Raw genomic sequence first — 14,025 nt, forward strand, 5'->3', positions numbered from 1 at the left:
CATTTTTACACTAAGAAGTCAATCCTGATACTATTCACTTTACCCTTTATTTTGTCCTTATCATTTAAACTCAAAATTTTTAAATTTTTTTCATTAGTTTTTATAATCTTATGAAGCAACAACCATAACCCTAACAACATAAACAATTTTTCACAAAAAAAAAAAAAAAAAAAAAAAAAAAAAAAAAGAGAGAGAGAGAAGGAAACAACTAAATTTCAAGCACATATAAAAGCAAAAATTGCATCCTATCATTCTAATTTATAAATCTCTACCACCAAACGATATTTGACGTTTCATGAAATTAATAAACTAACATTTAATTTTTTAAAAGTTGATAGTAATAGTACGTGATAAAATAATATTGATTTTATTTTGATTAAGTGCAGAACGCTTTGCCTGTTGAAGACCATCATTGAGCACATCACATTACTTGTACAATATTTTTCTTTTATGTCTAGATATCATGTTTTTTAGAAGGCGAATTTTCTCATTGATACCATTACTAGCTTTGACCGCTTCATTCAAAATACATATCTTTGGGATAAGTCTTTACTCATTGTTGCTAGAAATGCTTTTCTTTTCGATTATACCGAAAATAGTTGTGCTGGAGATTTCGTTCTTTGAATAATTTTAATTTTCCACAAGATAAAAAGAGCACCTAACCAAATCAGACTAATTACTGCTCAATTCAGTCTAAATGACACTTTTTTGTGTTCAAACTTCAAACCTATGCAAAATAGTGGGATTGGTTTGGTTCAACCAACCAACCAAAACTAGCTAAACACGTTGCAAACATAATTAAGTGCAGATGGACATTTATGCTTACTGGCAAATCTAAGCTAAACTAGACTTTGGTCCCCTAAGAGAGAATTATATATATTTGAAAACTTTGGTATGCCTTCACAAACTGGATAATATCGTTACACGATTTATAATATTGGATTCATACATCCTGTAAGCTCTGCGCCCCGCCAAAACATCTCGGTTGGAAGATTCAGAAACACACAAAGTAATGAAGGCCAACATCAAGATATGAGCAGATTTTACAATTTAGCCACTCACACACTAGTCACTGCATAATAACAGAACGGGGTTTCAATGAATAATCTATTTACTTTTCTAAAGTAAGTACTCGCTGAGAAAGTTGCGGTGCAGCGCTTTTGGCCGCCTGCTCCGAAGCATTGGCCAGCCCCTGTAACATTTTCAGAATCTCAGTTGTGTCTTCCAGGTAGTACTTGGCCTTGCTGGGCTTCTGACCGACAGTGCAAGCAAACACTTCAGCCACCGGAGAGAGAGAGTCCCTTGAACTCAGTATCGCCTCAAACATGTCTTCGTCGGATCTGTCATCCCCAATACACAGAACAAAATCTGGAAGCATTGCTTTCTGTTTCATTGCTACGAGGAGACGTTCCGCTACAAGGCCTTTGTTGACACCCTATGAGATGGTCATAGAAGAAGAGAAACTTGTAAGGTCTGGGGCTAAGCTTCCGCTCTATACCACCGAAACCTCAAAGAGAGTTTGCAATACTTTTTTCACTTTTCATGCTTCAAAATCTTAAAAACAAATATCAAACTGTAATATCTGAACTGAAATATATAGGAGAATCACTAAAAGTCAACATACAATTTATGATCCATACAAGAGATGCTATTATGAGTCTAATCAATTCAAAACAGTCCAATAAATTAGATTCACCATGAGATGTTTCTTCCTTTAAAAAAAATGAAAAATCTTTAAAGATTAGAGAATGATAGGTTACACTTATTAATAGATTTGAATCCTCTCGACTTCTCCCAACTCAATTGCATAAGGTTACTTGACACTCTCTCCAATTTTCTGACCTGTTAGTTAAAACCCAGGTTGGAACTCATCTTTAAAATTCGTTTCAAGGAAAAAGTTCCCATCTGTTTCTTCCAAAAGGTTCCCGTTTGCTTATACATTAACCCAAAAGGTATGCAGGGGATGTGGAACAATGCTAACACTTACTTCTGCACCAGGATTGCAGGGTTGCAGACACTAGGTTTTCCCACTCTACCTTGGCCAAGCAATATAAACTTGACCCATCCTTACGATAAAGCTACTCTGAAACCATGTTAAACCCAGTTCATAACACTGGCAGAGAGAGTTAGCATAGTTCCACATCACATGAGTACCATTTGATTTTTGCAATGTACAAATGCATGAGCATGCTTTCCTTGAAAGCCAATCTTTAAGGATGAAATTCTACCCCTCGGCTTAACATGGTATGAGAATAAACAAAGGGCACCCTTTCCTTGTAAGCTAGTTCTTGAGAATGAGTTCTACTCATGGGTTTTAACGCAATTATCTGGACATTAATTAATGGAATGTTCAATTCTTGCAGGTAATGCCGTCCCTAAAGAATATATTCCTTTGCACATAGGGAATTCAGGATTCTTTTTGTACCTAATACTCCAATGTCATCTGTTGCTTTGGAATCTTAGTCCTCATTATAGTGAGAACATATCAAACTTATAATGATAATTATAATATTTAAGAATGTCTCAATTACTTAGTGCATGTTACTATAGAAGACAAGATTAGACTTCGGAATGGCTATAAACTGACAGTGGAAGGAGAACAAAGAGCTACTAACCTGAGGTTTAACTTCTACAATGTGCTGACCACTCTTGACAGAAACTGGCTCATTGGCAAGAACACTTTCCAGGTGATCTAGAAGCTCCTTAGCCTGACAAAAGCCAAAATCTGGATCTGCGTATTGATAATTCCAAACAAGAGCACTTTCTTTGGTCTCTATGGTAGAACCATCGGTTGTTTCGGTATATAACTGCATTACTGGCTCAGCAATCTGTTTCCAACCAAAATCTGGAATAGAGATACAAGTTTCCCAGTCGGCATTATGATTTGACCTGAAAAAGAGTATCGATCAAAATTAAATACACCACAAACAAACAAAGAAATCTTCAGACATGTTTCTCTTTCCAAAATTCCATGAATGGAAAATGCATCACTAGGTTAGAGACTGATATGAAGGTTGCACTTTGGTACACCTCACGTCCCCAGAATAAAAAAGGATACAAACGAGCACAACTCTATTATTAAGAGTTGTAGCATTTGAATTCAAAATTTTCAGCATACAAATGAGCACAACTCCATTATCAAGCATATGACAATCCGAAACATGTGAGAAATAATAAATTGAGCTCCAATTCCAGTTCTACAACATGAATAGTTTTATCTGCTGTAACATAATTACTAGAACTTTTCATGTTTCAGTATTAAGGGTATCTAAAAATGATGTAAATTGAGTGACATAATCTTTTGATAGGAAGAGCTACCCTAATTAATATGTAGGAAAATAATTCAACATATGTAGTAGCCATCCTAATTTCACTTATTCCTTTCCGCCCTTCTATTTTGTACAAAAGAGTTGTTTATATTTTGAAATACATTTTTTAATTGAAATATTGAATACACAAGCTGTTAGTAAACTGGACAAGTGAGACTGCAAGTTCGTCAGTTCTTCGTACAACTAGAAACTGAAGCTGCACAACCTTCTCGGACACAAACCTTGACCAGATCTAATCCTAGTTCAATATTACTATGCTTAAAGCTAAAATTATTTCAATTTTGCAACCAGAAAGCTACAAAGGGTTGCATACTGGGAAAATTCAAAGATGTTTTAATTAAGCAAAATGACAAGAAGAAAAGTAGAAGTTTATAGTTTCTGTTCCTCTTCTTTCCTGTCTTTTTCTAACTTGTCCGTGTGACATCTACAACCAGAACTTAGCCACTGACAGAAGACCAACTAAGATAAGTTACATTAACAAGTTCTTTTTTATTTCTCATCATATTTTCCTCTTTTTGTTCCTTCGTTTTTAAAGTGTGTATGCAATACCTATAACAAGGACTTGATTAGGACAAAGATCCAAAACCAAAAATCACAAGTTTAAGTTTATGGCCGGAAACTGCAGTTAGTGGGAAATGTAGAGCTGCACGGGCCTTGAAAGAGAGGATGGCCTAGAAGACTTATAGAAAGGCAAATTAGCAGGCATGAGGTTGAGGTTATATTCTACTGCAGGAAACTGAAATATACAGGAATTGAATTTGAATGACATGAAAAGTAAATATTAATATAAAGAAAAGTTCTATGTAGCTTGTAGGAACCGCGGGGAAACAAGTAGGGGGCTATAACAACAAATAGGCACGTACCTCACATAATAGCCATGCTCTGCTGCAATCCCAAGCTTTTCACAAGAAGAAAACCACTTGGTTAAAGTCTTTCTGTCTTTCCCACTAACAAGAAAGACAACATTCTTGGGATCATTGCATAAATTGTTCAAGATTGCAACAGCCTCTGTATTAGGAGTGGTAATAATTGAACCCGGCAGCATCATAGCACCATCATAATCCAAAAGAATCGCTCGATTCTTGGTCCTTTTATAAGCTGAAACAATAACTTCAACTGAAAGCTTTCTGAAATTTGGATCCAAAACAATCACCCGGAACCCTAAGCCAAAACCAATTCCCCAGCACCTTCTCCTCATATGATCCCTACATGCCCTTTCAAGATCCTGCAAGAAGCTGCGCGCCCAATATGCAACATCATGTGTAATGACATACCTATAATGCTTCTCGTGTCGCAACTGTTTTTCTGCCTCTGGCACCATAAGAGCAGAATCCATAGCTTCAGCAACAGCATCAATGTTCCACGGGTTGACTCGGATTGCCCCGCTTAGTGATGGAGAGCACCCTATAAACTCGGATACCACTAGCATGCTTTTCTTTGGGGTTGTTGGGTTTAGTCCTAAAGTCTCATCTAGCTTCTCATTTCCTTGGCGGCAGATAATATACTCATAGGGTATAAGATTCATTCCATCCCTCACCGCTGTAACAAGACAACACTCCGCAATTACATAATAAGCAATTCGCTCATAAAACTGAAGCGGGGTATCAATCAAGACCACAGGTTTGTATCCTTCCCTTCCAAATGTCTCGTTGATCCTCTTCACTGTGGCATCAGTTTCTACCTGGACCTCCCGGACATCTTTCCCCCTGCCTCTGGCAGGGTTAGCAACTTGAACCAAAACAACCTTACCCCTCTTATCAGGATGTTGAATAAGCAATTGTTCCATGGCCAAAAGTTTCAAGCTGATTCCTTTAAATATGTCCATATCATCAACCCCAAGCAAAACAGTTTTCCCCCTAAACTGGTCTTGCAACTCAGCAACTTTAGATTCAGTCTCTGGAAGATTCAACACATTTTGGAGCTGGTGTAAGTGTATCCCAACAGGAAGAATCTTAATGCTTACAGTGCGACCATAATACTCAAGCCCGATGTATCCTCGCTTAGATTGATATGAAAGGCCAAGCATTCTACTACAACAAGAGAGGAAGTGCCTAGCATAATCAAAAGTATGGAAGCCAATAAGGTCAGAATTCAGAAGTGCTCTTAGAAGGTCATCTCTTACAGGAAGTGTCCTATATATCTCAGACGAAGGGAATGGGCTGTGGAGAAAGAATCCAAGCCTCAATCTATTAAACCTCTTCCTCAAAAATGTTGGCAACACCATCAAATGGTAGTCATGAACCCACACCAAATCATCATCAGGGCTAATCACTTCCATTACTTTATCTGCAAATATCTTGTTCACAGAAACATAAGCTTGCCATAGAGACCGATCAAACCTACCACCAAGATCTGGTGAGAGAGGAAGCATGTAATGAAATAAAGGCCACAAATGTTGTTTACAAAAACCATGATAAAATTTACTAAAAAGATCAGGAGGGATAAATGCAGGGACGCATTTGAAAGTATCAAGCAAAGTTTGGGCTACATCATCTTGCTCACTTGGGTCAATTTCTTCTTTAAGGCAACCAATATAGACTACTTCTACATCTTCTCCCAGGCCATCTTTGAGTTGCAAAAGAAGTGAATCCTCATCCCAGCTAAAGTACCATTCGCCATCGTCTCTCCGATGGGCCCGAAGTGGAAGCTGATTTCCCACTATGATCATCCGTTCTTGAGCAATGGATGACGGAGCATCAGAGCCAACACTATTACTGTTGTCATCATCAAACTCAGACAATACTCCAGCGACAGTTGCCACTCGGGGAAACCTCTTCTTCTCGCGGCCAAAAGTTGGGGAGTCACTAGAAGTAAGGTCAAGTAAGCTAGAATAGGACCTTGAAACCATTGTGAGGACGAATCGGGAACTTCTGGTTAGCTTGGAAGTGAAAGAGGACTGGGCTGATTCCTCAGGGCCTACTTCTACAAAGAATTAACAACCCATAAACACGAAACACAAAAAAAAAAACATGAAATATCAACAGAAAATCAAACCATTAACAAAAGAAATCTACTGCAGCTGCACAGATTATAGTACCAATAGTTGAGTTGTGACAGCATAAACTGGGATAGAAGCTTCACTATAATACAGAGATGCTTTTACAAACAAATAAATTTTACTAGAAAGCTCTTTTAATTAGCTTTCCTCTCTCAGCAGAAATCAAAATTTTACAGAATTAGAGCAGTTAAATGTAATAAAGAGCCAAAAATTAAAATCTGAAACTCACACAATTATTTGAACAAAACCCAGAAAAATCAAGAACCTAAGTAACAGATTTGGAATTACCCAGATGCCTAAATCTGAAGAAATTAGATCCAAAACTGAGAAATAATCACCTCCAGAGTGCAGTCATAAAGCAACCCAGAAATGCAAGAATCTTGATGAGAGTCTGTCTGTCTATCTATCTATCTATCTACCCATCAAATTAGCTTGAGAAATCAAAATGCATATTCAACCCATCTTCCATCACAAAAAGTAAAAATAATCTAGAGAGAGAAAGAGTCAACTAAGCAAGTGAATGAAAGATGCAGCAGCAAGCAGCACCAGCACCAGCACTCAAAACCAAGTGGAAAAATGCACCAAAAAAGTAGATTCCAACTTGAAAGATCAGAAGAATAACCATGAAAAATAAAGCTTTAAAATAATCATTCCACACTTCACAGTGAATGAGTGTGTTAGTGAGAGAAACTGCTCACCTTTTGGCTTTGGTGAAGAATGACGGTGCACTCAGACCCCAAAGATGCTCCCTTTTTACTCTCTCTCTCTGAATTGCATTTGGAGAAAATGAAAGGCCGGTGCGTTTGCTAAAATTTGGTAAAAAATCTCACTGAGACCACTATTTCCTTTTACATTCGACAAAAAAACAAATGGGATGTCCTTTTGACAAAGAATTAGATGCTCTCTGTTACTTTTCTCTCTCTAATTTTGTTGTAACTTGTTATAGTGATGACTTGCTGGGGAGATTTTTTTGAGAATTAATGTTTGAGAGATCAAATTTTTTAATTTAAATTTGTAAACTAAATGATGCGATCGCTAATAATTGGATTGTTATTTTGTAACACATTATTTAGTTTGTAAATTTAATTTAAAATTTTGGTCTTTCTACCATTATCCATTTTTAGTGTGCTGGAACACTAAAAGAGTTTTCAGTGTGTCCACAACACGGATAATCAGTATACAAATAGTGAGATACTTGTGTTAAAAAATTAACTTAAAAAAAAAAAAAAAAAAAACTTTCCACTACTTATATAATAAAATATTGAATATCACCCGTGTTTTGGAGATAATAAAATATTTCTCTAAAAACACCAGGATAAACATATATGTATCATATAATACCAGACATACTTAAAAGAAAAAAAAATATTTCTACTATATACTAACAAGTAGTGTTTTGTCTCGTGTTAAAAAATCTCTTGACTGACATGCTGAACATAAAACAGTAAATATTTCTACTATTTACTAACAAGTAGTGTCTCATGTTCAAAAAGGAGGTGGATTGTCTACCTTTTCATTTTACTATTCTGATTGTGTGGTTAGGATTAAGTTACGTTAATATTTTATATTAATTTTTTATAAAAATAATAAGAATATAAAATGCTGACGTGACTTAACTATAATCACACATTACATAATAACATAAAAAAAGTGTGGAAATGAGAAGTCAAACAATCCACATCCGTTCAAAAATCTCTCGACTGACATGCTGAACATAAAACAGTGTGCAGTCAGCACCGTTAAGCATGGTTACTTAACTCAACAACAACATTGGTTAGAAGCCGGGCGGAGACATCGAAGAAAACTGGCAGAGAAGCAGGTCGGAGGCCAGGAAGACAAAGGAAAATAGGAGAGAAACAGGGGGAGGCAACGAGGAAAACAAAGAAAAAAAAAATAGGAGAGAAAGAACAAAATTATGAAAAGAAAATAAATAATAAATAATATTACATCATAACATATACTTTCACAGAAATTTTATATAAAAAATTATCAAACACTTAAATATTATTTTTTTTACTAAAAGTATTTTTACTATTAAAATTTAACATACATTTTACTAGTTATTTTACAATTATTTATTCTTACAATACAATAAAAACATTTTTTTTTTAACACAGCAATACTACGGTAGCTCTGAGAGTGACTGGGATATAAATTATTATTAGAGATTCTGTGCAGCACACCAACATAAAATTATGACTTCTGTCGTATTCATATTTGATTTTTATTTTTTTATTTTTTTAACAAACGAAAAATAATGGAACTGAAGCAGCGCACCAACCACTTTCCTCCGCCCCCAAAATGCCCTTTGATTTTGACCTCCGTCGCACTTAGTTTGACATTGTCTATTTTATGATACATTTAAAATTTTGATTAATAAATGAAACAATTTTTCTCTTATAGAAGTTGGAAGATAAATGATTAAGAAACCACCAGCCCAACATGTTGTACGGTACGCATTGATATCAACCCAATATGTTAAAATATAAAATATCAGGCAATTATTACTTTATTATATTGATATATCGTAGTGTTCAAACTTTCATGCATTAAGTTTATTTAGAGAAAATTAAAATTAGATGCTTTATTTTAGATTTTTATAGACTAAACATTTATGTTTTTTGAGTTTTTTATTAAGCTTTTGAAACATTTGATTAAGATAATCAGACTTGAACTACTTCAGATTAATTAACATTAATTTACATTTAAATATCTGCTATATATTTTTAAAAATTTCAATTATATTTAAGTCTAAAAATTTCAACTTTTCAAATCTAAATGTATACCCATGTCAAATGGTAACGTACCAACATTAAATGAAAACGTACCAACGTGAAACGAAAACATACCCACCCCAAATTAAAACGTACCAATTATAAACTATATTAAAATGAATATTCATCTTTTTGGAATGTTTACAAATATGTTTGATTCATACACAATGCTCTAGATAGTCTTGTTTTTTGGTAGATAAGTCTTTGAACAACTTTTAGTTGATCGTAGATAAATCTTTATTATTGTAGATAATGCTAAATAATAACGATAAATCATATAATTTTGAATTAACAAAAAGGTTATTGTCCATTGATTAATGACTCTTCCTATAAAAAATTAAAAAATTAATTAAAGTAATTTAAACTTTTACATTGTTAATGACTCTTTCTATAAAAAAAAAATAATTAATTAAGGTAATTCCTCATTATTAGGACAAAAGTAATAAAACTTATGTTTTGAACGTACCAAAAATTAAAATATACCAAGAAGCCAAATGGACCAAAAATTCAAATGTATCAAGTAACTAAATGTACCATTATAATCAAACATATCGATATAACTAAATGTACCTAACAACAAGTTTTGTTACGTTCTATTTAATTTACTAAAATAAATATTTTAATAAAAAATAAAAAAGGAATGCTAACTTGAATATACTTCTAATAAAATAAAATTAAAGTACTAAAATTGTAGGAAAAATGTTTAATCAAATTTGCAAGAGGAATAGATGTTTAATCTATAATATTTAAAAACGAGGCGTTTATATCAAAACGTCTCTTTTTATTATTTCAGTGTCATACCTAAAGTTGGAATTATAGGAAACTTTTGGACATCTATTACGTTTTTCTTGAGAATTTTCGTTAACTTGTAACATGGTAATTGTCAAATCTCGGCCCAGGGCGGATCACTTCTCGAGCCCGCTCCACCACCATAGCACGATATTATCCGCTTTGAGCTTACCATTCCCTCGCGGTTTTGTTTTTGGGAACTCACGAGCAACTTCCCAGTGGGTCATCCATCATGGGATTGTTCTAGCCCCCTTCTCGCTTAACTTCGGAGTTCCTACGGAACCCGAAGCCAGTGAGCTCCCAAAAGGTCTCGTGCTAGGTAGAGATGAAAATATACATATAAGGATCACTCCCCTGAACGATATGGGATGTCACAGTGCTCACGTGGACAATAACTAAAAATCACGTGTCAATTTAGCCCACATGAACGTTAAAACGTTAAAAAAGTGGGGATAATAGCAGAACTACCTCCCCTTCGTTCCTTTTTCTATCTTTTGTAAATCTTTTCGTAATTCTTTGAGAAACCTTCTATGCCATCTTATATACGTACACCCCGTGTTAGGTCCTTGGCAGCTAGAATCGTCCAAACCAAACCAAAAGTTTTGTAGAAGCCCCAATAGCGACTCCATCGTCGAGTTCCTCAACTTAATGCTTCCGATTTAGAGCCGAGTTACCAGGTTCCGGTAGTGGTCCAGACCGTCTCCTTCTTGGAGGAGGAGCTGTTGACAGACAAGACAACGGAGTTGAGGAAGGTGTCGCTCTTGATCAAAATCTCGGCGTCGGCGACGTGGCAGTCGAGGTGGGTCGTGATGGTTCGGGATTGGCTGGGTGGTTTAGGCAGAAAAGAAACAGGTCGAGATATGGGCTGGTCAGCCGGGTTACAAATTGCATCTAATTCAAAGTGGTGAGCAGCCAAGTTCGTGGATTCAGAGATCATATTTGGGCATGGTGGTTCCAGCGAATTCCACGGTTTCCAACAGCAAGCAGGGTAGCAAAGGTGACATGTAGGGCCAGATTGACACGTAAACCTAATCATTGTCTGCGTGGACGTCACATCATAATTTAGCAGAGAATTTTACGAAAAACTTAATAGATGCTTGAAAGTATCCCATAATTCTAACTTTAGTATGACATTGAGATGAAAAGATCTGATGTACGAGAGTTTGAAAACCACAGTACTTCCATGTAGTAAAGTGAGTATCTTAAAATATTTTTCCTCAACTTCAGCCATCAGCCCTAGGTGCGGTCTGGGTCGGCATCAATCTTTTCTTTGTTTCCTTTCTTTTTTGTTGTTTTTGTATCCCGTTTGCTTTCGTTTCACCTTGCAGTCCTAAACTCTGATATTCACCTTGTTTCTGCTTTGATCTTCCATTTACCTGTCATTCTTCCCATTCTTCTATGTTCCTAAGAACTAATTTCCTTCCACTTCGTTTCTATCTCAATGTTGATTTCTTACTTTTTCACATCCACCCAAATCACTACATCTCCCCTTGTTTTCACACTAATTTCAATCTGCTACATCTCTTCACCGCGCCTTGACACGGATTTCTCAGACTGTTTGTGTGCCTTTATCAGCACAGATGCCTGTGGTTTTCCCATCGGCTTCCTTGTCAGCTTCTTTTGTTTGGTGGCAACGGAACGTTTGGTGCTGTTGTAAGGATGGTGGAGCTCTGTGTCTTCTTCTTCCTGGGCCTTTGTTTGGTCGGAATTTAGGCTGCTGTGTGGTGGAGGATCTCTGGTGCCAATGTGATGGCAGGGATGTAGTTTTTTTGGTTTGTTGGTTTTGTGATAGACCCTTAGCTGGCTTCAGGCACACTTTTTTAAGTTTCAGGCGCTACTTTTTTTCTGTGCTTAATTTGATATATCTACGGCTGGGATCAGGATCCTCTCTCCTAATCAAAGAGTAAAGATCCTCTTTATCAAGCCTATCGGACCGTTGAAATTTTATCCAACGGTTACAATTATTATAACTTTTAGAGGAATCCCCTGTTTGTAGCCGTTGAATAAAATTTTAACGTCTCGATAGATTTGGTCAGGAAGATCTTCACCTTTTACTCAAGAGAGGATCTTGATCCCTAGGGCTGGCCTCTTGGATGTATGTTTTTTTATTGGAAATGAAATCTACCATTTGACCAAAAAAAGAATCGAGTTACATTTTGGTCCCTCAACTCTAATAATAGCTTTTCAACTAAAAAAATCTCTAATTCTTGATGTCTTTCAACTTTATCTAGTGTTGCACAATTAATCATTCCTTCAATTCCGTCAATAATTCTGTAGGCTTGGACCTTGATTTGTTATCCCTCATTTAAGTTAAGTTAGCGCGTTCGAGTGGAATGAGTACATGTTCAAGTTGAGCCGAGTAAGCATGCATTCGAGTCGAGTCTAGTAAGCACGCGTTCAAGTCAAGCAACTTACTTGCAGTTGAGCAACATTTGTCATTCCTTGTTTGAGATAAGCAAGCACACTTCAATAGGTGGTTCATTCCAAGTGAGCCCAATTCACTTTCTTACCACATTCCTGGTCTAAAGGAGTTGGGATGTGGGGAAGATCATAGCAAAGTTCAAATCTTGGGCCTAAAATGTGGGGGAGATCATAGCAAAAGTCAGACGCACGTTAATTTCAAATGGAGGCTGATTGAGGCAATCGAGGTTAATGAAGGCTATCAAGGCTTAAATTGTAAAGGGTGGGGTTGGGATTTTTTGCCAAATTATTGTACCATACCAAATTTATGCCGAAATTTTGCACCAATCAGTAATAGTACGGTATTTGTACCAAACCATACATTTTTAGTACGGTAATTAAAATTTTATTTTTAATTTGTACCCATATATATATTTTTTACTGGACTTTTATCTTTTAACTTAGACCCAGCCAATTATATAAATTATAGGAAAACCCACTTATCCACATCATCAACTTGATTACATTTAATATAGGTAACAAAATAACTTCCCTAATTTTATGCATCATTTTACTCTTAAATTTTAGTTTTTGATCATATACATACGTATACATTGGATTATAAAACTGAAAAAAAAAAAAAAAAAGCCAATTTGCCAAATTTAAGTGATAAAAAAGGTAGAAGAACAAATGATGGGAGAAAAGAAAAAAGAACACATGCAACCGATAGCTCGACTACTTAACCATTCTATTGTGTAGGTTAGTAGAGAAGTAGAAAGTGATGAGAAGGGGGTATGAGGTTAAGCTTTTTGAAAAGTTATTATTATTAGAGGAAGGGTGAGAGTTCAAAACTATTACATTAATTTGGGAGAGGAGAGTTTAGATAATTTAAACTGAAGTGAAACTGAATCATTCTGTTTTGGTTCGGTTCGGTTTCAAACATCTTTAGTTTCAATTTGAGCCTAGCTTATAGGCCCGTTAAAAAATTAGGCTTACCTTACATGGTTGTTTCGGTTTGGGTTTCCCAAATTTTTTTTTATAGCTTTTTCAGTTTGTTTTGGCTCCTAAAATTGATAATCACCCTACTAAAATTGAAGAAATTATTTTTGGGTTTGTTTCAAAATCAAAAGGAAAAACAAATCACAGAAACCAATAACCACTATACTAAAATTCAAGTATCCAAATCCATGTATGGATTCCACCAAATAACCAATTACACCCCAACACCTAACTTTCTAATTAAATTAAATAGTTTTTATATTATGCCATTCAGTTTTAAACTAAAACCATTTCAAAATTGTAAAAATCAAATTGTTCGGTGCTGTCCAATTTGATTTTTGGGTCACGTTTAGCCCAGAAAATGAGCCAACTATAATGGCTAAGACCTAGCGCTATGACCCAACTGCTGAAGATGTCGGGCATTAGTCCATGTTCAAATTTATTTAAAAAAATAATAATTTATAAATTCATTACACCAACCACTGAGATCAAATATGAGTAATCTAACGGTAAAAAAAAATTGATATAACGACCCAAAGTTAAATCTGATGGCTAAAACTTTAAAAAATTATTTAAATCAAAATTCATCAAAAAACTCTATAAATACATACATATTTGTTCAAACATCCACACATAATTCACTTTCATCATACGATTCTTCCTTCTTCTTTTTTTCTACCCACCCAGGTATTTGTGTTTAAGAATGAGGTAGGTTTTGGTGATTTTTCATTATTAA

The 14,025-nt window shown here is 35.4% G+C and overlaps 1 protein-coding gene across 4 annotated transcripts; it reads right to left on the bottom strand.

The window, feature by feature from the left end:
* Nucleotides 1–850: 850 nt before the first annotated feature.
* LOC103960443 (alpha,alpha-trehalose-phosphate synthase [UDP-forming] 5) lies at nt 851–7,181 on the bottom strand. 4 transcript variants are annotated; one of them, XM_009372923.3, is made up of 4 exons: nt 7,026–7,181; nt 4,193–6,251; nt 2,616–2,889; nt 851–1,435 (listed from the first exon to the last, which is right to left on the bottom strand). In XM_009372923.3, the coding sequence occupies exons 2-4, from the start codon at nt 6,175–6,177 to the stop codon at nt 1,112–1,114; spliced, it is 2,583 nt and encodes an 860-aa protein (XP_009371198.1). In that variant the 5' UTR covers nt 6,178–6,251; nt 7,026–7,181; the 3' UTR covers nt 851–1,111. The 4 variants fall into 4 exon arrangements, with proteins under 4 accessions (XP_009371198.1, XP_048447458.1, XP_009371197.1 ...); XM_048591501.1 differs by lacking the exon at nt 7,026–7,181 and adding an exon at nt 6,666–7,004 and having other exon boundaries at nt 4,193–6,245; XM_009372922.3 differs by lacking the exon at nt 7,026–7,181 and adding an exon at nt 6,666–7,003.
* Nucleotides 7,182–14,025: the final 6,844 nt, after the last annotated feature.

Source organism: the organism of the source record quoted next, unplaced genomic scaffold (genome assembly GCF_019419815.1).
Source record: "Pyrus x bretschneideri cultivar Hongxiangsu unplaced genomic scaffold, Pyrus_bretschneideri_v1 Contig34, whole genome shotgun sequence".
Taxonomy (NCBI): Eukaryota; Viridiplantae; Streptophyta; class Magnoliopsida; order Rosales; family Rosaceae; genus Pyrus; species Pyrus x bretschneideri.

Bases quoted from the DNA above. Each gene is read 5' to 3' on its own strand.
- LOC103960443 (XM_009372923.3), bottom strand. From the start codon at position 6,177: ATGGTTTCAAGGTCCTATTCTAGCTTACTTGACCTTACTTCTAGTGAC. The intron at 2,890-4,192 runs GTACGTGCCTAT...ACTCTTTTTCAG, and splicing joins GAGCATGGCTATTATGTGAG to GTCAAATCATAATGCCGACT. The intron at 1,436-2,615 runs GTTAGTAGCTCT...ACCATCTCATAG, and splicing joins TTGTAGAAGTTAAACCTCAG to GGTGTCAACAAAGGCCTTGT.